Raw genomic sequence first — 24,135 nt, 5'->3', positions numbered from 1 at the left:
TACCGGCATGAGCCACTGTGCCCGACCCCATTTGCTGATTGAGCTTTGCACACTTCCCAGTAAAAAACTGCAGCCATGAGTACAAGTATTTGCTGAGTCCCAGTACATCACCAAGCCTGGAGGCAGTCTTGGGGACTCTCAACACACATTCATTCCAGAAAACTTGATACATGTCTTATAAGTCCGGTGACCAGGGAAAAGATGCTTAATGGCCACTACTTATCAAATAATTAATTCATCAAGCATCCATGGACCATCTAGTATATACATCACATTGTATCACAACGTGAAGACACAAAACACTAGTGGGATGTACTCAAGGTACTCAGTCTACACGGAGAAAATACAACTTATTCACATTGGAGTATCAGTCACAGAGGTATTCTTAACGTAGCAAACTGCATGGAATACTTGGAGAAAATTTTAATTAGGAACTAACAACTTTAGTTGGGTTTTTCCAGCAGCAATCACCCTGGCTAAAAATTGTGCAGAGGGAAACATTCATTCGAGGAAGAGGAACAGCCTCAGAGTCGTGAAATTTCTACCCAAGGCCAAGCCAAGGTCTCACAGATGAGAGGAGAGCTGGGTGAGGGCCTGGGTTTGGCTGACAGCGCCAAGTCCCACTCCACAAGGTGGGTATTACACTCGCTTTACAGGTGTGACTCAGAGAAATAACATGACTTTTCCCCAGAGTCACCTCATTAACACTCCACAGAGCAGAAAAAACTCCAGCCCTCAGGCTTCAAATCTTGTGCTCTTTTTCTATGCTAAAAGTCTCTGATGATGTAACTACTGCAACACCACGGAGAACCAGCTAATTTCTCTAATATATGAAAACCTCCAGAGAATTTCTAAGATCAATCTTAGAAACAGAAAATCTCAGTAACAGAAAAATGGAAAAAAGGAACGGAGAAAAGGAAAACAGTAGGAAAAATGCTCAACCTCATTCATTCTGTGAATTGTTCTCCGATCACAATGCGAAGGCTTCATTGTGAAGGTGACAGTGTGGGTAACAGGCACGTATCCACTGGTCATGTGCGTATGACAGAATTCTAGATGGCACTAAAAATCACCTGTGCATTCACACGACATTTCTAGAAGGGTCTCAAAACCAGACTGGCTGGGAAGCAGTCAAGGTTGATTAGGTTGCATTTTGTACTGATGACTAGTAGTACTTATTCCAACAAACCCTCTCCACAATTTACCCTGTTATTCATACCTACAATTGAAGCTTAAAGCCAATCTTGAAAGCCAAGTTTTCAGAAAAGCCCAAAGCCAGTAATTTTATATAAACAGTTTATGGATGTATACAACAAACTCAAACCACACTTCTTTGCTTTCTGTGTGTTTTAACTTAGTTGTATAAAAATAATGGTAATAGGCCGGGCGCGGTGGCTCACGCCTGTAATCCCAGCACTTTGGGAGGCCAAGGTGGGCGGATCACCTGAGGTCAGGAGTTCAAGACTAGACTTGCCAATATGGTGAAACCCCATCTCTACTAAAAATACAAAAATTAGCTGGGCATGGTGACGCACACCTGTAATCCCAGCTACTCGGGAGGCTGAGACAGGAGAACTGCTTGAACCCGGGAGGCAGAGGTTGCAGTGAGCCAAGATCACACCACTGCCCTCTAGCCTGGGCAACAGAGCAAGATTCCATCTCAAAAAATACATATAAAAATAATAATAATGATAATGTATAAAAATGATAAAGATACAATGAAGAACAAAGGATACCTTTATACGGTTAGTAATAACATACAGAATACATTCTATACTGTTGACCCTTGGACAACACAGGTGTGAACTGCACAAATCCACTTAAATGTGAATTTTCCTCCACCTCTGCCACTCCTGAGACAGGAAGCCCAATCCTCTTTATCCTCCTGCTCAGCCTATTCAACACAAAGACCGTAAGGATGAAGACTTTTACAATGACCCACTTCCACTTAATGAAGAGTAAATATAGTTTCTCTTATGCTTTTCTTAATAATATTTTCTGCCAAGTGCGGTGGCTCACACCTGTAATCCCAGCACTTTGGAAGGCCAAGGCAGGTGAATTGCCTGAGCTCAGGAGTTCGAGACCAGGCTGGCCAACACGGTGAAACCCCGTCTCTACTAAAATACAAAAAATTAGCCAGGTGTGGTGGCACACACCTGTAATCCCAGCTACTCGGGAGGCTGAGACAGGAGAATTGCTTGAACCTGGGAGGCGGACGTTGCAGTGAGCCAAGATCATGCCATCGCACTCCTGCCTGGGCGACACAGCGAGACTCCATCTCAGAAAACAAAACAAAACACACACATACACACACAAACAAAAAACAAACAAAAAAGTTACACATGGGATTTGATTGTGCCCCTAACTCACATTGTGCAAGGGGCAACTGTATGGATCAGCCCTGTTTCACTAACAATCAATTCTAGTATTTTTCCAGTTTATTCTCTACAAACATAACCTATGGTTTCCAAATACCACCTGTCCTTTCCCATAGTTACAATTTCCTATACTTGAATCATATACTACCTGGACAAGGCCAATGCCAATAATGCTTATGAGCATTTTTTTGTTTTGTTTTGAATTCAGTGGAACTATTTCCAGTGGTTTCATTCTTAAATGTCAGCTCTTGGCTTAATTGTATTTTTCTCTATCATGTTAAGAAAGTATCCATTTAGTCCATATTTTTCTAATAAACTTTTATGATCAGAAATGGATTTTTCAACAAAATTCTAACTCCTCGCCCTCCGGACAATCATTTATGATTAAGTATCATTATTCCTAATTTAAAGAAAATTAAGGCTCAGAGCTGAAGAACAGAACTCAAATACACTGGCTCCAAATCCCACATGCTTTCCACTATACCAGCAGTTCTTAACCAAGGAGGGAGGCTTTTTATAATAATCTCTCCTCAAGCAGCCCTACCCCTTGCCAATTCAGATGGGAACCATGCATATCTATTTCTCTAGGTTAAGAATTGTAGGTTTCTCAAAATGTTTTGTTAGCAGCATTATGACTCAGCAATTCCACTCCCAGATATACACAAGAGAAATAAAAACATAAGTCCACACAAAATTCTTTTTTTTGAGACAGGATCTCACTCTGTCACCCAGGCTGGAGTGCAGTAGTATGATCAGGGCCCACTGCAGCCTCGGGCTCAAGCAATCCTTCTGCCTGAGCCTAGCCTCCCGAGTAGCTGGGACTACAGGCATGTGCCACCAAAGTGATCCTCCCGCCCCTCCCCAGCCCCCTAAAGTGCAGGGGAAGCCACCGCACCTGGCCCATACAGAATCTTGTACAGGGGCTGGGAGCGTTGGCTCATGCCTGTAATCCCAGCACTTTAGGAGGCTAAAGCTGGCAGATCACTTGAGGTCAGGAGTTTGAGACCAGCCTGGGCAACATGGTGAAACCCCATCTCTAACTAAAAATAACTAAAAATACAAAAATGAGCCAGGCATGGTGGCTCGCACCTGTAATCCCAGCTACTCAGGAGGCTGAGACATGAGAATCACTTGAACCCAGGAGGTGGAGGCTGTAGTGAGCTGAGGTGGCGCCACTGCACTCCAGCCTGGGTGACAGAACAAGACTCTTGCCTCAAAAAAAAAAAAAGAAATCTTGTAATGTTCACAGCAACGTTACAAAAGGTGGAAGAGCCAAAAGGTGGAAACAATGCAAATGTCCATCAAATGAGGAACGGCTGAACAAAACGTAGTGTGATCTATGTAATGGAATATTATTTAGACAGACAAATGATGCACTGATAACATGCTACACCGATGATCTCGAAAACATTTTGCTAAATGGAAGCAGCCAGTCCAAAAGACCGTATATTGTTTGATTCCAGTTACATAATATGTCCAGAATAGGCAAATCCATAGAAATAGAAAGCAGATTAGTGGTTACTTAGGGCTGGGTTGGGAGGGGAGGTGATGGGGAATGACTGCCAATATGGGGTTTCTTTTTGGGTTGATGGCATGTTCTAGAACGTGGTGATGGTTATGCAAGTCTGAACATACTGAAAACCATTAAATTGCACACTTTAAATGGGTGAATTGCATGGTATGTAAACTATATCTCAACAAAGCTACTGAAAAATTGCTGCACTATACGACAGTTTATATAGCACTCTCACACACACCAGCAATCAAACATCATCAGCTCACTTGTTTGAAATATAAAATTCGAAATACTTGATGCTTCTTAATACATGGACTTACACAGAGAAAACTCACTGTAATGGAGCACAGACCTCTGGCTCTTACATTTAATCCTCCTCTTGTGACCTCCTACCAACATCTAGTAATGTAGTGCAGGTTATATTTCTCAATATCCTCTCCAAAAAGGTGAACGAAAGGGCTTGTTTAGATTTATGCACAGCTATCATAAAAGAAAGATGAAAAAGGACAGGAAATGTACATGTCCTGCCATGGGTATTATCTGTCATTATGAAGCATTCGATCCCACCAATACGGAGGAAAAAGTCAAAGAAGAAACACACTAAGAGAACTCACTCTGAAATGCAGATAATCCGCACCTTCCTCCCCAAACCAGCACTCCCTTCCTTCTTACAAACCCTGCTGGGTGAAGGACGGTCTCTGACCCTCTGTTGCACACTCCTGTGAGAACTTGGTTGAATTCCACCTTCAGAGGTTAACAAGTACTTGACTTCTTCATATCAAGGCTGCTTATTTCCCTACAACTGCCATTCGCTGGCCTTAAGATCTTTCTCTCTTGGGGGCCAGAATGCATTTTTGAAACTGGCGAGACTGGTTCTCATATCCTAGAGTCTTCTCTAACCTTACTCGCTGTTTCCATCCCTGTCCCAATCTTCCCCTAAATGCGCTCCTGCTTATCAATACCTTTCAGCCTGCTATTTAGTGTATCAGGCTTCGAACCTCCGCTGGGCTACTTTCTGAACTCAAACAAACAAACTAGTGACTATTTCTAATTAATTACTAGTTTTATCATAGATCTGACTTGGAAGTGGCGGGGAGAGAGGACTTTCCCACCAAAAAATTAAACTGTTAAAAAAAATTAACCAGCCGGGCGCAGTGGCTCACACCTGTAATCCCACCACTTTGGGAGGCCGAGGCAGGAGGATCACCTGAGGTCAGGAATTCGAGACCAGCCTAGCCAACATGATGAAGCCCCGTCTCTACTAAAAATACAGAAATTAGCTGGGTGTGGTGGCAGGCGCCTGTAATCCCAGCTGCTTGAGAGGGTGCGGTAGGAGAATCGCTTGAAACCAGGAGACAGAGGTTGCAGTGAGCCAAGATTGCACCATTGCACTCCAGCCTGGGTGACAGAGCAAGACTCCATCTCAAGAAAAAAAATTAGGTTGTTATGTGTAAAAGCTGTTGTAAACTATGGTGTACTGCAGCCGTTTTTAAAAATCAGCTTTATTAAGGTATCTACTGGGTGGAGGCCAGGGATGCTGCTGAACACCCTACAATGCACAGGACGGCCTCCACATTAGCAAAGGATCATCTGCTCCGAATGCACATACTGTGGAAGCAGAAGAACCCTGTTGTGAGTTCTCGATACCCTGGCCACCAGACTCAGACTCTTCCCATCACACCTCTCTCTGCTTCTTCACATTAATATAACGCTCATAGTCCACCCCTAGAATCTGGGCTTGGCCATGTGAATCAGCATCACCCATGAATCATGGTGGTACCTTAACTCAAGTCACTTCTGAAAGTGTGCTGAATGACATCAATCTCCACATAATGTACCCAGCTGAGATTGTTTTCAAAAAGGGTCCTAGTAATTCCTCCTGACTCTGTCATTCCTTCCACCCATCTCCTTTCCAATATGAATCCAGCTACTCTCATCAAGAGATGGGTTATCTCTCTACCTCCATAATCTGAACTTGGTCATGTGACTTGGTTTTGACTAATGGAGCCTAAGCAAGTATGAGATAGGCAAGGCTTGAAAAGTGCCTGTGAGCTGGGACTTGCTGCTGGGACCTTCCACCACCATGTGAAGAAGCCTGGGTTAACCTGGAGGTGAGAGACTGTGGGTGAGGCCACTGCAGTTCATCCAGTGTTAAATTGTGAGAATTAACAAATATTTGTTTGGGGTAGTTTGAGACAAGCAAACACTAATACTGTATTTCACAGCTTCAAACTAAACTGACTTATGAAAAGCAAATCATATTCAATTCCTATTGAGATGTCAGTCAAAGCCCGAGATCTATCTTTCTCTGCAAGTGTTACTGTTAAGCAACACCTGCACCAAGTGTAATGGAACAGATGAACCTGGGGATCAGGGTACAGGACTTTAAGCAAACAATCAGGAATTTTTTTTTTTTGAGACAGAGTCTCGCTCTGTTGCCTAGGCTGGAATGCAGTGGTGCAATATCGGCTCACTGCAGCCTCCACCTCCCAGGTCCAAGAGATGCTCCCACCTCAGCCTCCCAAGTATCTGGGACCACAGGTGCATGCCACCACGTCTGGCTAATTTTTGTATTTTTAGTACAGACAGGGTTTCACCATGTTGGCCAGGCTGGTCTTGAACTCCTGAGTTCAGGTGATCAGCCCACCTCAGAATTAGGCTTGTTAAAACATTTTTAACAATTAGGGCACATGACATGCCTCTACAGCTCACCTAACTCCATATCAGGAAGACACCTCATCAAATGCCTTGAAAAAATCCAGATATACTATGTTCCAGCACTCCCATGGCTGGCAGTCAAAAACCCTATTCCAAAATTAGTTCGAACAAAATTAGTTGAAAAGGTTCTTAAACACACCCATATTGACTTCTACATGATCATCTCTTTCAGGTCTGATCTTTGCTTCTACAATTTCTCCTGGAATCAATGGCATGCTCACTTTAAATGGGGTTATTTATCTGTGTCCAGACCTCTACCACTTCCATTATCCCAAGGCTATTCTCAAAAATGAATTATAAACATTAGTTGAACTCACCAATTGGGACAACTTACCCCAAACCACACTCTTGACCTTATGCAGAATCATTCACTTTTAAAGTCAAACTCTTGTAACCTCCCAGTCCCCACTCATAAAAGACTTGCTCTTGAATACTGTCCTTTCTCTCTTAGCACGTTCCCTTCAGGCTTTAGTCCTTCCCCGCAAGGTTCATGGAGACCCAGCAACTCCATTCTTTCTGCAGGCATATCACTGTCTTGTCCTTCTGCTACACCATCCCAAAAATACCCAGATCAATCCAACCCCCTGCCCCTCCTCCCACTCTCACAGCCAAGATTTAGGTGAGGGAGGGGGACACTGAGAGAGAGAACTAGAGGTTGAAGTCACTACAAACCGCCTGGCAATCCTAGGTTATTGCCTGCCACCTCTTCTTCATTGAGGAACGTGACCATTAGTTAAGCCTATCCTAAGGCTTTTTTTTTTTTTTTGGAGATGGAGTCTCGCTCTGTTGCCCAGGCTGGAGTGCAGTGGCACGATCTTGGCTCACTGCAAGCTCTGCCTCCCAGGTTCACACCATTCTCCTGTCTCAGCCCCCCGAGTAGCTGGGACTACAGGCACCCACCACAATGCCCAGCTAATTTTTTGTATTTTTTAGTAGAGACGGGGTTTCACAATGTTAGCCAGGATAGTCTCAATCTCCTGACCTCGTGACTCACCCGCCTCGGCCTCCCAAAGTGCTGGGATTACAGGCGTGAGCCACCGTACCCAGCCAAGCCTTTCTTCCAAAAGTAGCTGCATCGATCACTGCCTCCTTTGTTGAGTGCCAACAAAAGATGTTTCTTCCCCCTCCATGGATTCCCACTGGTCATTCTATTACATTCTTCTATTCTCCCTCTCCTACTCTTTCCCATTAACATACAGTGAAAGTTAAGATTTAAAAAAATGAGGCCTGGCGCAGTGGCTCATGCCTGTAATCCCAGCACTTTAGGAGGCCGAAGTGGCCGGATCATGAGGTCTTCAAAACCGGCCTGGCCAACATGGTGAAACCCGTCTCTACTAAAAATACAAAAATTAGCTGGGCATGGTGGCACGAGCCTGTAATCCCAGCTACTAGGTAGGCTGAGGCAGCAGAATTGCTTGAACCAGGACCCGGGAGATGGAGGTTGCAGGGAGCCGAGATTGCACCAGTGCACTCCAGCCTGGGCTACAGAGTGAAACTCCGCCTCAAAAAAAAATTAAAAAATAAGTAAGTAAATAAACAAAATAAAAAATAAATGATGCATTTCAATCCCACCTCTTCCTGGTTCTTTCAAAATCAAGGTTCTGGAATTAAGTCTACAATTGTTACCATTTCTTCAACGTTTCACTCCCTCTTCAACCCCACAGCCCTACACAGTCGTCACTGTCTTCCGACCCCAGGCATCCAGTGCTCTTGGTCTTCATCTTAAGTCTGAACTCACAGAGGCATCTAACCCTGATGACCGCTCTTTCCTGAGGCTCTCCTCCCCTTGTCAGCCTTCTTTCCTGGTCTTTCCTTCCTCGTTCCAGTCACTACTTAAGTGCCAACCACTCCCTAGCACTTTACACTGTGACATAGATGCTACATTTTTCTCTGGGTGACCTTTGTTCTGCATGGTTCCAACACACATGGATACAAAGCGGCTCCCTCTTGAATGTCAGTTCTACCAGGGAAGAGGATATTATATTCTGCAGCTGTTAGGCCAGCCTGGTTATTAGCGGATCCTAAATGTTTCTTTGCTTACACTGTGCCAGGGCACTGTTACGAATGGCGGTCAAATTGACCTGTAGCCAAGTTAATTTGCCTCCACTTAAGTGTTTCCTCAAATTCAGCAGAACACCAGAATTCATCTTTTCCACCATTTTCTCCTCCTCTTTCTTCTTCTATCTCTGGCCACCCATTTCTGCCTCTCCAACCTGCCCTTGCCATTCTTGTCCAGTTCCCTGAAGACTAGACCTGACAATCTACTCCTCGGCCTCCCCTTGCTCTGCCTCACTGTCGTACTCAGTTTCCACACTGCTGCCTGGGATCTTTCCACACCAAAAATTAGATTATGGTCCTCTTCAGCCTGAAGAGACTCACCGTGGCTTAAGAAGAAACAAACCTCAGAAGGCCCTTCGTGAACTGGTTCCTGTTAACCTCTTTCAACTCATTTCCTGCTACTCCCTCAAAAAGCGCACCACCACAGCATTCCCTGAATGCCACCAACAAGGACTAAACAAATCATGCCACCAGTTCTCCTTTTCCATCCTGAAACTAAGCGTCCTATGCCCTCTGCCTGGCTATTCCTTCCTCCAACCTCTCCCCCTCCCTCAAGTTCCCCAAAGACACTGCGCAGGCATCACTTCCTCTAGGAAACCCTCCCTGACGACCAGTGTCAACTAAGCGTCCGTCTCCAGTAGCACAGCACCCTAGGCTTACTTCAATTTCTTTTGTGGAATCAAGATCCCCACAGATGTTCAACAGGACTCCCATCACAACCGTATCTTTCCTAGGATTTTAGATCAGTGCATTTATTTCTTTCACCTGCCTAAAATGTCTACAAAATATTCAAATGCTTACATTCAAATACTCAAATGTCTGCCGGGCACGGTGGCTCATGCCTGTAATCCTAGCACTTTGGGAGGCCAAGGCAGGTGGTTCACCTGAGGTCAGGAGTTCAACACCAGCCTGACCAGCATGGTGCAACCCTATCTCTACTAAAAATACAAAAAAATTAGTCGGGCATGGTGGCATGTGCTACTTGGGAGGCTGCAGCAGGAGAATCGCTTGAACCTGGGAGGTGGAGGCTGCAGTGAGCTGAGATCGTGCCATTGAACTCCAGCCTGGGAAATAAGAGGGAAAATCAGTCTCAGAAAACAAACAAACAAACAAAACACTCAAATGTCTACGAAAATATCTTATATACAATATAAATAACTAGCATCTCTTTTCTTCGATCTTCACCCAAATCCTCAAAACATGCTCCAAACTCCAGTTTGCAAATTCCACATAAAACTATATTATTCTGGTTTTTATTTGCTATAAAAAAGGTTTTCTCTTCCTCCCAGATCTGTTTCTTTTGAGTGAGGTATCTGCTTCCATTCGGTTCTGAGTGGTACCCTCATGCCTCCTGGCAATATCTCTAAGACTCCAAACAGCAAAACTACAGCACTTACCTCATGTTAAAAATCTCAAGCTCTCCTTTGTTAAATGACATTCAAAAAACACACTGCAATCGTGGGATCGAATGTTTTCTAAAAGAAACTGGGTTACACTTGTATTGAGTAATACATCTTTCAACTGTCCTAAAGGAAATGAGTTCTTCTGTATTTAAACCTAGATGACACGCCACCATCTCAAGGTTAACCAATGGAAAAATTATTAAATATGCAGCAGTTTAAAAGGATTTTCCATGCATCTGCAAGCAATGGAACATATGCTAAAATTAATTGAAAGAGATCAATTGAAACAACAGCTGGTATCCACTTTACCCATGACCCCTTTTCTAGAAAAAACAAAAACTTAAAACAAGAGCCTTAGACGTCGTGTTTTTTTTTTTGTTTTTGTTTTTTTGGAGATAGCGTGTCGCCCAGGCTAGAGTGCAGTGGCACAATCTCAGCTCACTGTAGCCTGTCTCCCTGGTTCTAGTGATTCTCATGCCTCAGCCTCCGAGCAGCTGGGACTATAGGCGCATGCCACCATGCCCGCTAATTTGTGTTTTTTTTTTTTTTTGAGACAGAGTCTCGCTCTGTTGCCCAGGCTGGAGTGCAGTGCAAGCTGCACCACCCCGGGTTCACGCCATTCTCCTGCCTCAGCCTCCCGAGTAGCTGGGGCTACAGGTGACCGCCACCACGCCCGACTAATTTTTTTGTATTTTTAGTAGAGACGGGGTTTCACCGTGTTTGCCAGGATGGTCTCGATCTCCTAACCTCGTGATCCACCCACTTCAGCCTCCCAAAGTGCTGGGATTACAGGTGTGAGCCACCGCGCCTGGCCTAATTTTTGTATTTTCTGTAGAGACAGGGCTTCACCATGTTGGCCAGGCTGGTCTCAAACTCCTGACCTCAGGTGACCCGCCCGCCTCCACCTCCCAGAGTGCTGGGATTACAGGCGTGAGTCAGCCAGCCTCCGAAAGTGCTGGGATTACAAACCATGAGCCTTAGACTTTGCAAAAAAAAATTTTAAGGCAAATTAAATATTTCCACCTTTAAAATCAGAAGATTATCACTTTATAAAACTGTTGTGAAATTAAATGGGAAAAGTACATAAAAATGCTTCCCAAGGTGACAGTAAACGTCAAACTATATTACAATATTTCATCTAAGTGTGTAATTTAAAAAATCTCGTCTTCCCGGCCGGGTGTGGTGGCTCACGCCTGTAATCCCAGCACTTTGGGAGGCCGAGGTGGGTGGATCACGAGGTCAGAAGATTGAGACCATCCTGGCTAACACGGTGAAACCCCATCTCTATTAAAAATACAAAAAGTTAGCCGGGCGTGGTGGTGGGTGCCTGTAGTCCCAGCTACTCGGGAGGCTGAGGCAGGAGAATGGCGTGAATCTGGGAGGCAGAGCTTGCAGTGAGCTGAGATCGCGCCACTGCACTCCAGCCTGGGCGACAGAGCAAGACTCTGTCTCAAAAAAAAAAAAAAAAAAAAAAACCAAAAAGTACCGTAAGTTTTCCATTGCGGTCCAGACGCGTTTTGGTCATCATTTATTAATACACATACACACACACACACACACACACACAGCCAGATGATGAAAAGAGAAAACCAAGATCAAAATGCAACAGGTTACCAAAAAATGAAAGTAAGAGGTAGTTGTAATTCACTCAGCAAGTGTTTTTGAGAATCTACATGCCACAGCTCCAAATAATGTTGGTAGAAATACATTCTATGTAAGTTTTAAAAATTTAATCTGTTAATGATAGCTTTGTTTGAAGTTGTGCCATATTGTTTTCCCTTCCTCAATAAATAGATCAAGTTCCAAAAATCTGAAGTCTTTTTCTACATGGCCAGCAAACGATGAAAAACAAAAACATGCCTGCAGGTGGATCACTTGAGGTCAGGAGTTCGAGATCAGCCTGGCTAACATGGTGAAACCTGGTCTCTATTAAAAATGCAAAAATTAGCCAGGCGTGGTGGTGGGCACCTGTAATCCCAGCTACTGGGGAGGCTGAGGTAGGAGAATTGCTTGAATCCAGGAGGGGGAGGTTGCAGTGAGTTGAGATTGCACCACTGTACCCCAGCCTGGGCAACAGAGCAAGACTGTCTCCAAAAAGCCATCCTCCAAATTGGTAAATAATCCCCGAGGAGGCCAGAAGAGTAAGAAAATACAGATGAAAGACTGATGTGCTGAAAAATGGTGAAGCTGGGTGTACGGGGGTTACTGTACTATTTGTCTTTATTTTGTATGCTTGAAAGTTTCCATTAGTCAAAGGAAAAAAAAAGGCAATCACTCCAAAGAAGCATAAGGGAGATGGGCCCTTGCCTCAAATAAGCTGGCATCAAGCCTACCCCTGCTTCAACCTCATTTTCCTTCCTAGAGGACAAAGGGCAATGGGTGCCTTTTGAATTCTGAAACATGTATACATAATACCTATTCAAACACATCTTTCAAAACTTTCAAGCATACCCTGTACTAGTGAGGACCTTAAACATTATTCTTAGCTGGTTTTCCAGCAATTCCCCTCTTGGGTCTGTCTTAACGTACGAATTGTGCCTGAAAGATACCAGATGCTCCTCGACGTACAACTCATTTATGGGGACACGACCCTCCTAAGTGGAGGAGCTTACTGAATGCCTACTGCTTTTGCACCATCGTAAAGTTGAAAAATCGTCAGGTTAAGGTCAGGCGCAGTGGCTCATGCCTGTAACCCCAGCACTTCCGGAGGCCAAGGCGGGCACATCACCTGAGGCCAGGAGTTGGAGACCAGCCTGGTCAACATGGGGAAACCCCATTTCTACTAAAAATACAAAAATTAGCCGGGCGTGGTGGTACGTGCCTGTAATCCCAGCTACTTGGGAAGCTGAGGCAGGAGAATCGCTGGAACTCAGGAGGCAGAGGTGGTAGTAAGCTGAGATCGCGCCACTGCACTCCACCCTGAGCAATAGAGCAAGACTGTCTCAAAAAAAAGAAAAGAGAAAAGAAAAATCGTTAAGTTAAACCATCTGAAATCAGGGACCATCTATACCCACACATCAATATTATTTACAATGTAAATTTGGAAACAGCCTAAATACTAAGCAAAAAAATAATTAAATTATGATATATCCACAGGATTATTCAGCTACTGAAAATAATGACAGAATATCATTGAAATGATGTCAAGTGAAAAAAGCAAGGTGCAAAAGAATATAAACTGTAGAAAAAGACACGATGGAAATATCCCTGCATGTGAATCATTATGGTGATTCTTCTTGTCATTTTCCCCCGAAATTTCTAGCATCCTGAAAGGCCACCAACATTTTTGTCTTCCGTAGTCAATCCCATTGTTCACAGCCTTCCAAAGACTACAGACTCCCTTAAATAGGCATGGCATTCCAAAATCCAAGATATTCTAGAATATTCCTTCCCTACTCCCTTGTCCCCACTAGCTTTCCTCGCCTTGGAATGCCCTTTTCTGTTGTTCGTATTCTCCTCTCCTGTTCATTCTTCTCGCCTTTCTGAGTAGGGTCATTTTTTTCAACCTAGTAGGAAAAATAACTTCCAGTCTTAACCTCTATTACACAGATACAAGACCCAATGTGAAGGTTTGAAAATAATAACATCTATTCTCTATAGTAGGGGTCCCCAACGGGTCCATGGCCTGTCACGAACCTGGCTGCAGAGCAGGAAGTCTGTCGCTCCCCACTGCTTGAATTACCACCTGAGCTCCGCCTCCTGTCAGATCAGCGGTGGCATTAGATTCTCAAAGGAGTGCCAACTCTACTGTGAACTGCACACAAAAGGGATGTAGGCTGCATGGTCCTTATGAGAATCTAATGCCTGATGATCTGTCACTGTCTCCCATCACCCTCAGACGGGACCATCTAATTGTAGAACAAGCTCAGGGCTCCCACTGATCCTACATTACGGTGAGTTGTATAATTATTACATTACATACTACAATGTAGCAATAATAAAGTGCACAATAAATGCAATGTGCTTGATTCATCCCCAAACCATCCCCTTACCCCTCACCCCACCCAGTCCATGGAAAAACTGTCTTCCATGAAACGGGTCCCTGGTGCCAAAAAGGTTGGGGACCACTGCTCTTTAGCCTACCCAGGCCAGGCGGGCCCTCACATTATAACATACTGCCAATGAGTATGGGGTTATCCGCATGGCTACTCACTATGCTGCACCTCCACTGCAAAGACATGCTCACTGCTTCATGTTAGATTGCTACAAAAGCAGTCTGTATAGAAACAGTCAAAAATTCAAGCTGATTTCTACATTCTTAAAGAACTAGCACCATAGGCATTTTGTTTCCCAGATCTGGGTTTTTTAAATATGGTAGCTTAAGAGTCATATAAGTAATTCCTTTCAGACAGCTCAAGAAATGTAAATCATCTCTACAGCTTCAAAAGAAACCTGGCTTTTTAAAGCCTTCCCCTCGCTCCCTTAGCCATTCCTCACTTCCCTGCCCACGGCAGCTGCTCTTCATACTCAGCTTGCAGCAGGTTGGGGGTGGATCAGTGACTCCTCTTCAGCTACTGTCATTACATGTTCAGCTGGCCACTGCTGTCACTGTCATACTCCCAACTCGGACACCCCTGCTCAGAGGAAAGCTGGGTACCTGGGTCCCACTCACCAAAATGGGCTTTCTCTCTCCAAAGACAGGTACCCTTCCAAAGGTTAAGAAGCCCAAGAGTTTATTTGGAATAATTTTATTGTTTTAATGTTATGTTAAAAATCTATATTATGTAAGAACACTCTCTTTCCTATTCACAACCAAAACTTTTTTTTTTTTTTAAGAGACAGAGTCTCGCACTGTCACCCAGGCTGGAGTGCAGTGGTATGACCTCGGCTCACTGCAACCTCTGCCACTTGGGTTCAAGTGATTCTCCTACCTCAGCCTCTCTAGTAGCTGGGATTACAGGCATGCGCCACCATGCCCAGCTAATTTTTGTTATTTTTAGTACAGATGGGATTTCACCATGTTGAGCAGGCTGGTCTTGAACTCCTGACCTCAAGTGATCAACCCACCTCGACCTCCCAAAGTGCTGGGATTACAGGCGTGAGCCACTACACCCGGCCCATAACCAAAACTTAATGCCATGCAGCACATATTAGCAGTATTCAACTCAGGTAAAGAAAAGTCTATTTCTGTAGGACACACACTTAACAAGTGAAATGCTGGGAGCAATTTAACTAAGACTTCACCAGTTCTTTAAACAGAAAGAAAAGACTCATGCACATGGTCTTTTAAGATTTACAATTTTTATTTTTTCTACAAAATCATGGCAGCAAACCAATTATTTATAACTATTTACCTTAAAATTAAAGCTTTCTTTTGGGAATTTTTTTTTCTTTTTTTCAAGATGGAGTCTTGCTCTGTCACCCAGGCTGGAGTGCAGTGGTGCAATCTCAACTCCCTGCAACCTCCGCCTCCCAGGTTCAAGTAATTCTCCGGCCTCAGCCTCCCAAGTGGCTAGGATTACAGGTGCATGCCACCACGCCCAGCTAATTTTTTGTATTTTTAGTAGAGACAAGTTTCACCATGTTGGTCAGGCTGGTCTCCAACTCCTGACCTCATGGTCCACCTGCCTCAGCCTCCCAAAGTGCTGGGATTACAGGCGTGAGCCACCGTGCCTGACCCAAGGAATTTTTTAAATCAGTTTTCGTGTAACTAATTTTCTACCACTCAAATTCATAAATTCATTTAGCAAAATATCAAAATTTTCAAGATTTCTACAAATGACAATTTTAAGTAAAATAATATGTTTTGGTAGTTAATCAAAATGATAGCTGACACCTAAAATGGAATTTGGGGAAGATACAGAAAAATAATTCTGAGAGGAGAGGCCATAAGGCAGCTGGTATTGGTAGCCTTTGCAGAAAGGCAACATTTAGCTGCATTATAATTATAGACCGGGCTGGGTGTGGTGGCTCACACCTGTAATCCCAGTACTTTGGGAGGCCAAGATGGGCAGATTGCTTGAGTCCAGGAGCTCAAGACCAGCCTGGACAACATGGCAACACCCCGTTCCTACAAAAAACAATACAAAAAAATAGCCAGGTGTGGTGGCATGCTCCTGTAGTCCCAACTACTTGGGTGGCTGGGGCTGGAGGATCGCTTTAGCCTGTGAGGTGGAGGCTGCAGTGAGCCACGCTCCAGCCTGGGTGACAGAGTGAGACCCTGCCTCAAAAAAAAAAAAAAAAAAAAACAAAACCAAGCAATCAAACGCACACGTAAGTATAGACTGGAATATCCGGTAAAACACTAAGTAACTTTCAAAAGAAGGCAAAGAGAAGATAACGTTTTATATCATTTAAAAGTGGTATTTCCCTTTGACTACCGAGCATAGAAAGTGGTCCTTGAGGCTGGGCACGGTGGCTCACGCCTGTAATCCCAGCACTTTGGGAGGCTGAGGTGGGCAGATCACCTGAAGTCAGGAGTTCGAGCTCAGCCTGGCCAACATGGTGAAACCCTGTCTCTATCAAAACTACAAAAATTCACTGGGCGTGGTGGTGGGTGCCTGTAATCCCAGCTACTTGGGAGGCTGAGGCAGGAGAATCACTTGAACCTGGGAGGCAGAGGTTGCAGTGAGCCAAGATCAGACCACTGCCCACTGCCCTCCAGCCTGGGTGACAGAGCAAGACTCCGTCTCAAAAAAATTAAAATAAAATACAATAAAATAAAATAAGGTTAGGACTGCTGATATTGGGAATGGGCAAAGAAGGGAAAAGTAACTACTTTTCCCATCCAGCTCCTGACAGCCACAATGTACTGAATGTCTTGTGCTGGCGTCTCATCAGTTGAGAGCCTCATGCTGAAGGAGCTCCCCAGTCTCAACCCTGCATCCTACTCATTAGGAAACCACCACCACACAGGCGGCAAATCACTGATAATAAAGCCAGCCTTAGGGCTGAAAACGAGTCACTAGAACACCAGCAAAATTTCCATAATCCCCAAAGAGTTAACGATTTGCTCAGATTTCAAGTAAATTGTTCTTATTTGTTTGGGTGAACATTATACAGTGTTCAAGTTCCATAACTTTTTAAGTGGAAATACAGTACAAACGTAGCTAAAGCTAATTCCCTTTTTTCAGTTCAGACGCTTGGAAACGAAGACAAAGGGATAGACAATTATCGCTGGCTGTGAGCTGTTGTGGGCACTCCATTATCGACACATTCCTGAATAGGTAATGGCGTGCTGAATTCCAGCCAGCTGTAGTCCAGACCGGCATCACTTTTTAAAAATAACCACTTTCTCTCTTCTTCAACATAGGTGATGGCTGCACAACACTGAATGTACCCAATGCCACTCAACTGCGCTTGAAATCTGATGTGACTATGTGACAGTTATGTTACGCAACTTTTACCTCGATAAAAACACATCGTTTTCTCCACTCTTTTCAATAATTTAAAGATTGGCTTAATAAATAAGGCTTCCCTGAGTACAAGAGATGAAATCCTACTCCTAGGTTTGCAGTTAATTCAGGACTGCAATGAGGATGAACATTTAGCGCCATGTTGAATCTCAGTAGAATTCAAAAGACACATCGATTTCCAAAATAATCAGAAAAAGCACTTAATATCTGCTTCAGTTACTGTGAAGGCTAACACATGAAAGGCAAGCTGTATGATCTGTATTCTTTCCACGCCCAAGAAGAGAACAATTCAAGCCACATGACTTAGAATAATGGTTGGCAGAACTCCACCTCTGAAGAGTCTACAGAGGTACCATTACTCCATTAGTGATAATAGCTATTGATCTCCTGGAAGAGCTGGGGGGCGAGGGGGAATGGAATATTTAAGATAGAATCTGAAAGTCTATTGATCCCACTAGGAAGATTTAGAAAAATTATGATAGCCTTTTGCCACCTTTGCCCTCCCACCCCTCATTGAGTTAAACTGCTTAACTCAGTAACTTCAACAAAATTAGTAACCCTGAACCTTTTCTCCCCGAGGCAAGTACCAGTAGCCTACTTAAAATATTAACTTCTCAAGAGACTAGTAAAAGTCAAAGGACAAGACAGTATTGTCTAATACGTAGGATACATCTAGGTGTTCACTCTCCTTCAATACAAGACTAAACATCTGTCTTAAAAGACCTAACATTCCTCTTTCCTTCTTTTCAAAATACTGCACAATACAGTACTTCTGTCCTGGTTACCCACAAAGAACTATCATTCTGCACAGATCCCAACAGTGTTAGCACTAGGATAATTTCATTAAACTCAAATAAATTTTAATCCCTCTATCAACAGGATGATTTCGGCCTTAAAAGAGAGCTCACTTGAGTGGTAAGATTGGTTTCTTTCTCTGCAGTTTCCAAATTCTCCACGATGACTTTTATAAACAGGAAGAAAATTTCTTAGGTAGTTGCCATTTTGGAACACCTACTACATTTCTTACTGAATCCGCACAACTTTTTCAAGTATTGTCCCATTTTACAGATGAGGAAAATGAGGGACAGAGCCTATTTCCTTAAAGTCACAGGAAACAGATTTGAAAAAAGGTTTTTATTTTACAAACTGTTCTTTCCTCTCTACTGTGAAGGAGCAGAAGCACAAATCTAGTAAAAAACAAACTTCCCAAATCTCAACTTAAAAGGCTTTGGAACGGGTTTTCATTCCCTACTAGTAACTGAAAATGACTCAGTAGGAAGTCATCATTTTTTTAAGGTTTTTATTAAAACCTGCCAAATTAATTATCTGCAATAAACACAAGTATACATCCCATCTGTGCACTAGTGTCATAAACTATATTCTTGTTTAAAATTTCTACTTTTATTCCATAAATTATCGTTTAAAATTTCTACTTTTATTCCATCATTGCCCAGTATTTTAAATAAATGAGATGAATGTTTAAAAATATAAAAAAGCATCTTATAAACTTTTGTGAGAAAGCTAGCAATAGGGTGAACAAGGCCTAGCTAGAGGTCACAGATTTGCATGTCTAAGGGTAAATGATATCCTTATTTTTTGGACTAATTCTCATCTGGTGGAATATGAAGTGCTCGATTCCACCTGGCTTATCGGCTAATTTCTGCATTACCTTGGATAAATGCCATTTGCACACTCCCTACCAGCCCTTAGGTGCATTGCAGCCTCTGTGTCATTGTGTGTGACATCACTTGGTTGCTATGGATATAGGTGCGAGGTCACTCGCTTTCCTGTGGAACTAGAAATATGGAAAAATTAGAAGAGTCTAAATAACACGAACTGAAGATATTTCCAATACTGATACCTATTAGAAGTGCAACTTACATCATTTAAGCATTAAAACCTTGTAAGACAGCGACTGTGGCCACAGCAGTATTCCGAATTTCAGAATCAGTTCTCTTCAATAAGACAAAAACCTTTCTTTGTTAACATAGCTGCTTTAAATATAAAGGTATCAGCATTGTCCTCTTTTGAGAACCAGTAAATTTATTCAAGAATTGATCTGTAATATCAATAATGCTTCATTTAAAAGATGTAACACGCAAGGTACACTCCAGCATCCACTTCACAATGGAGATGAATTTGAAAATCTTTGTTACATAAGGCAGGAAATTAAATATTAAGATAGTGGGGGCCCGAAATCATTAGATTAATTTTCTACCTTTCATTTCATAATGCTCAATACTTCCCCCTCCTCTAATATCAAACTGGTTGACAGCCCATTAGATAAATGTGGTGTTACTGACAAAATGGTGCAATACAGGGATGAATCTGCAACCCAGACAAAATGCGACAACTGGAGATCGGTATTCTCTTTTCATCAGCATGAAGATGTACTCGCTTAAACAAAAAAAAGCTTCAGATGCATCTAACAACCAAAAATTTTTAAAAAGACTTTTTCCCCTTTAAAATAACTCCTCCCAGCCTCCACCCAGTCTAGGCTCTCTGCAATATGACAAATGCAGAATCTTCTGGAATGACTTGATACTGCCTCTCACCACGGCTTTGTTTGCACTATCAGATCAGACAGAATATTTTTTCCCCCAACTTATAGGAATTTCAACAGACGCGTGCCTGTATTCAAAAAAGAAACGGCATATGTCACACGAATCGAACCAGTCAGCTACATTCACCACCTTTTAATTTTACAGGCAATACCTACCCTTTTCAATACAAAAACATTAGGGAATAAAATGGAGATGACATGTTGAGAACGATCAATGAAAACGCTAGCGAGACAAACGTTCTCCCTTCCTAAAAGCCGGAGGACTTGCTTTGGGCGAATGGAGAAAGAGCCTTTTGTTAAGAAAAACGTGAGCAAGGTGGTTTCGATTTTGCACCACGGAGCTCAGGTTTTCAAGAGACCCTATACAATGTTTCTGGGAAGATTCTCAGGGATGTGTCGGGACAGACAGTGGGGAAGATTTTGGGGGGGGGCTGGGGAGGTGGAAAACCGGGAGACCTGCTGAGTGAATGGGAAAGGCGCCGCCCAGACACCAGGGAGAGAAAGAGGAACCGCATCCATGCGGTCCCCCGCCCCCACGCCCAGGCTAGGAGGAGGGGGGAAGTGGGGCACAAAGGATGCGCACGCCTCCCCGCTCGGGTCCCCTGCACCCCTAGAGCCGCGAGGGCCGGAGACCCCGCTCCCAAGTCCAGCCCCGCGGGACCCCGCCCCGGCCCGCGCCCGCGCCGGGCCTGAATGGCAGCGCCGCGGGGCCACGGGGACTCCGAAAAGAGGCCGCGTCACAGCCCGGGTTCCCGTCGCCTCTCGGGACCCTCCCCAGCCCCCCTCAGTGAGCGAGACGGGGCGGTCAACCCGCCATCGCGACAGGGCGACGAAGCCCCGGGCCTTCCACGCCAAGGACCGCGTCTTCGGAGGGGCAGGGAGCGGCGGGGGAGGGGAGGAGACACTCACGTTCTTCATGGCCGCGGCCATATCGTCGTAGCGCTCCGCCTGCTCGGCCAGCCGGGCTTTCTGCACCAGTTGCTCGCGGTCCACCATCTTCGCGGGGCTGGGTCTGGCCGGAGAAGGAGGAGGACACTGGGGCGGCCTGAAGGGCTTGGAGGGCGCGACTGGAGCCCAAGTGCCGGAGAGGACCGACCCACGGAGCGAGCAGCTGAGGCGGCGGCTGCGCGGAGGAGGCGGCTGGAGCTGCTACCGCGGGACCGGGCGCGAGGCGGCTGCGGCTGCTGTGCGTGCCACTGACGGACAACCCCCTGCGGCCCCGCCCACGCCGCATGACGAAGGCAAGCCCCGCCCATGCCCCGCCCGAGCCCGGCCGCGGCTAGAACTCCCCGCTCCCCAGCTGGGCTCACTGCGCGTCTTCCGGGCACCCCGTCCTTTCCCACTGCGCCCCCACTCTCCCCTTTTTTCACTTCACTCCCCAGTTCCCTCACCCCAGCTTCTCCAGTCGCCCCCTTACGCCTCCCCCTTGAGCCTCCCGCCCCGCCAGCCCTCGGACGCATGGGCCCCTGGGAGTTGTAGTGTAACCTGCAGTGGACTGAGGCGCTGAGGAGACCAAGGACAAAGGGGCGGTCAAGACTACAACTCCCAGCGGACATAGCGCGCAGGCGCAGGAGGACGGGGGGTGCTTCGAATCCCGAGGCCGCTGGGGACCCCTGGCGGGGATCAGGGCTGCATCAGTCCCTGCGAGTGCTGATTCACCGCCCCGCCCCATATTCTCCGGGAAGTTACGAGAGGAGGGGGTAGGGGCCTCAGTCCTAGACCCTGTTTCCGAGATCACGTAGCAGGTCGTGGTGGGGGAAGGACAGGAGGCGCGTCCATTGTAGATCCAGACTCTCAGTGTGGTGCCTGCCCGCGGGATGGCCGAATTAAGGGGCCAGACCCTGGGGACTGTCACCTCCACCCCCTACGAGCTTCCATTAAACCCCCCACCCCACCTTGAGGCTCTTGGGCCTGAATAGGTGAAAACATGGACGAACGACAAATACCGGCTGGCCACAGTGGTTGATTTCCAGAAAGGATGCAGCTGTCTGCTGGCTGACCCTGGAGAACCCCTTCTTCCTCTCCAGGGTGGAGTGCTAAAGATTGAGTTCAGCTACCAGGAGCCTACTACTCCACATCTAACTGGGCTGCGTCTAGGGCTTGGTTGTCCAGCCCTTCTCTCCCCTCCTAAGACATACATACCTACTGAGGTCACGCTGATATATTCTCGTTCATATTATTCCACGTAGCTTGCAGATAGCATGGGTTTTTTTGCTTTGTTTTGCTTTTTTGTAGAGATGGGGGTCTAGCTTTGTTGCCCATGCTGGTCTCGAACTCCTGGGCTCAAGCGATCCTCACGCCTCGGCCTCCCAAGGTGCTGGGATTACAGATGTGAGCCACCATGCCTGCAGGCCTGATAGTTTTGACTGCACATTTTATTTACTTTATGTATTCAACAATTATCTATGAGAAGCTACTGTGTTCCAAGCCCTATTCTAAGCCACGAGGTACAGTAGTGAACAAAACAGACAAAAATCCCTGCCCAAGAAAATAGGTGAGATATGTACAGTATGCTAGAAGTCAGTAAGGAGTGAGTTTTGAGGTTGCAGTGAGCTGAGATTGCGCCACTGCACTCCAGTCTGGCGACAGAGCAACACTCCGTTTCAAAAATAAAAAATAAAATAAAAAGTTTTTTAAAGGCTGGGCACGGTGACTCACACCTGTAATCCCAGCACTTTGGGAGACCGAGGCGGGCGGATGACAAGGTCAGGAGATCGAGACCATCCTGGCCAACATGGTGAAACCCTGTCTCTACAAAAAATACAAAAGAACTAGCTGGGCGTGGTGGTGCCCACCTGTTATCCCAGCTACTCGGGAGGCTGAGGCAGGAGAATCACTTGAACCCGGGAGTCGGAGGTTGCAGTGAGCTGAGATCCCTCTACTGCACTCCAGCATGGGTGACAGAGCGAGACTCCGTCTCGAAAAAAAAAAAAAGAAGTGAGCTTTGGCCTGGCACGGTGACTCACACCTGTAATCCCAACACTTTGGGAGGCCGAAGCAGGTGGATCATCTGAGGTCAGGAGTTCGAGACCAGCCTGGCTAACGTAGCAAAACCCCATCTCTACTAAAAATACAAAAATTAGCTGGGTGTGGTGGTAGGCACCTGTAATCCCAGCTACTTGGGAGGCTGAGGCAGGAGAATTGCTTGAACCTGGGAGGTGGAGGTTGCATTGAGCTGAGATCGTGTCACTGCACTTCAGCCTGGGCAACAAGAGCGAAACTCCATATCAAAAAACAAAACAAAAAAAAAAGTGAGCTTTGCAGACTCTGCTGCTGCCAGGAGTACTCTACTACTGGCCATGGTCAATCCCACCGTGTTCTTTGACATTACTATTGAGCCCTTGGGCTGCGTCTCCTTCAAGGTTAGGGGCGTGGAAACCAAGAAGCCAAGTGACCTCTCCGGAGCTTGCAGTGAGCCAAGATTGCGCCAGTGCACTCCAGCCCGGGCGACAGAAAAAGACTCCGTCTCAAAAAAAAAAAAAAAAAAAAAAAAAGAAGTGACCTCTCATCTAAACTGTAAAGCCATGTTAACATATCGGAGCTGTTAGCAGACAGTGTTGTAAAGACAGCAGAAAACTTTCGTTCTCTGAGCACTGGAGAGAAAGGATTTGGTTATAAGGGTTCCTACTCTCTCTTTTTTTTTCTTTTCTTTTTCTTTTTTTTTTTTTTTTTTTTTGAGACGGAGTCTCGCTCTGTAGCCCAGGCTGGAGTGCAGTGGTGCAGTCTTGGCTCACTGCAACCTCTGCCTCCCGGGTTCAAGCGATTCTCCTGCCTCAGCCTCCTAAGTAGCTGGGATTACAGGCGCGCACCACCACGCCCAGCTAATTTTTGTATTTTTAGTAGAGACGGTGTTTCACCATGTTAGGCTGGTCTCGAACTCCTGACCTCATGATCCAGCCGCCTCAGCCTCCCAAAGTGCTGGGATTACAGGTGTGAGCCATTACGCCCGGCAAGGGTTCCTACTTTCACAGAATTACTCCAGGGATTATGTGTCAGGGTGGTAACTTTACACACCATAATGGCACTGGTGGCAAGTCCATCTATGGGGAGAAATTTGATGAAGAGAACCTCATCCTGAAGCATACAGATCCTGGCATCTTGCCCATGGCAAATGTTGGACCCAACACAAATGCTTCCCAGTTTT

The 24,135-nt window shown here is 45.3% G+C and overlaps 1 protein-coding gene across 1 annotated transcript in view; it reads right to left on the bottom strand.

Annotated features, from left to right (window-relative positions):
* YWHAG (tyrosine 3-monooxygenase/tryptophan 5-monooxygenase activation protein gamma) overlaps nt 1-21,380 on the bottom strand; it is a 32,440-nt gene extending 11,060 nt beyond the window's left edge. The window contains exon 1 of the mRNA XM_004045621.5: nt 20,901-21,380. Coding sequence (XP_004045669.1) covers nt 20,901-20,987 — 87 coding nt within the window. The 5' untranslated portion in view covers nt 20,988-21,380. The remainder of the gene's footprint in view (nt 1-20,900) is intronic.
* Between the last annotated feature and the right edge of the window lie 2,755 nt (nt 21,381-24,135).

The sequence above is a fragment of the Gorilla gorilla genome, chromosome 6 (genome assembly GCF_029281585.2).
Source record: "Gorilla gorilla gorilla isolate KB3781 chromosome 6, NHGRI_mGorGor1-v2.1_pri, whole genome shotgun sequence".
Lineage (NCBI taxonomy): Eukaryota > Metazoa > Chordata > Mammalia > Primates > Hominidae > Gorilla > Gorilla gorilla.
The sequence above is the reverse complement of the archived record's forward strand: the minus strand, read 5'-3'. Positions and strand labels throughout refer to the sequence as shown.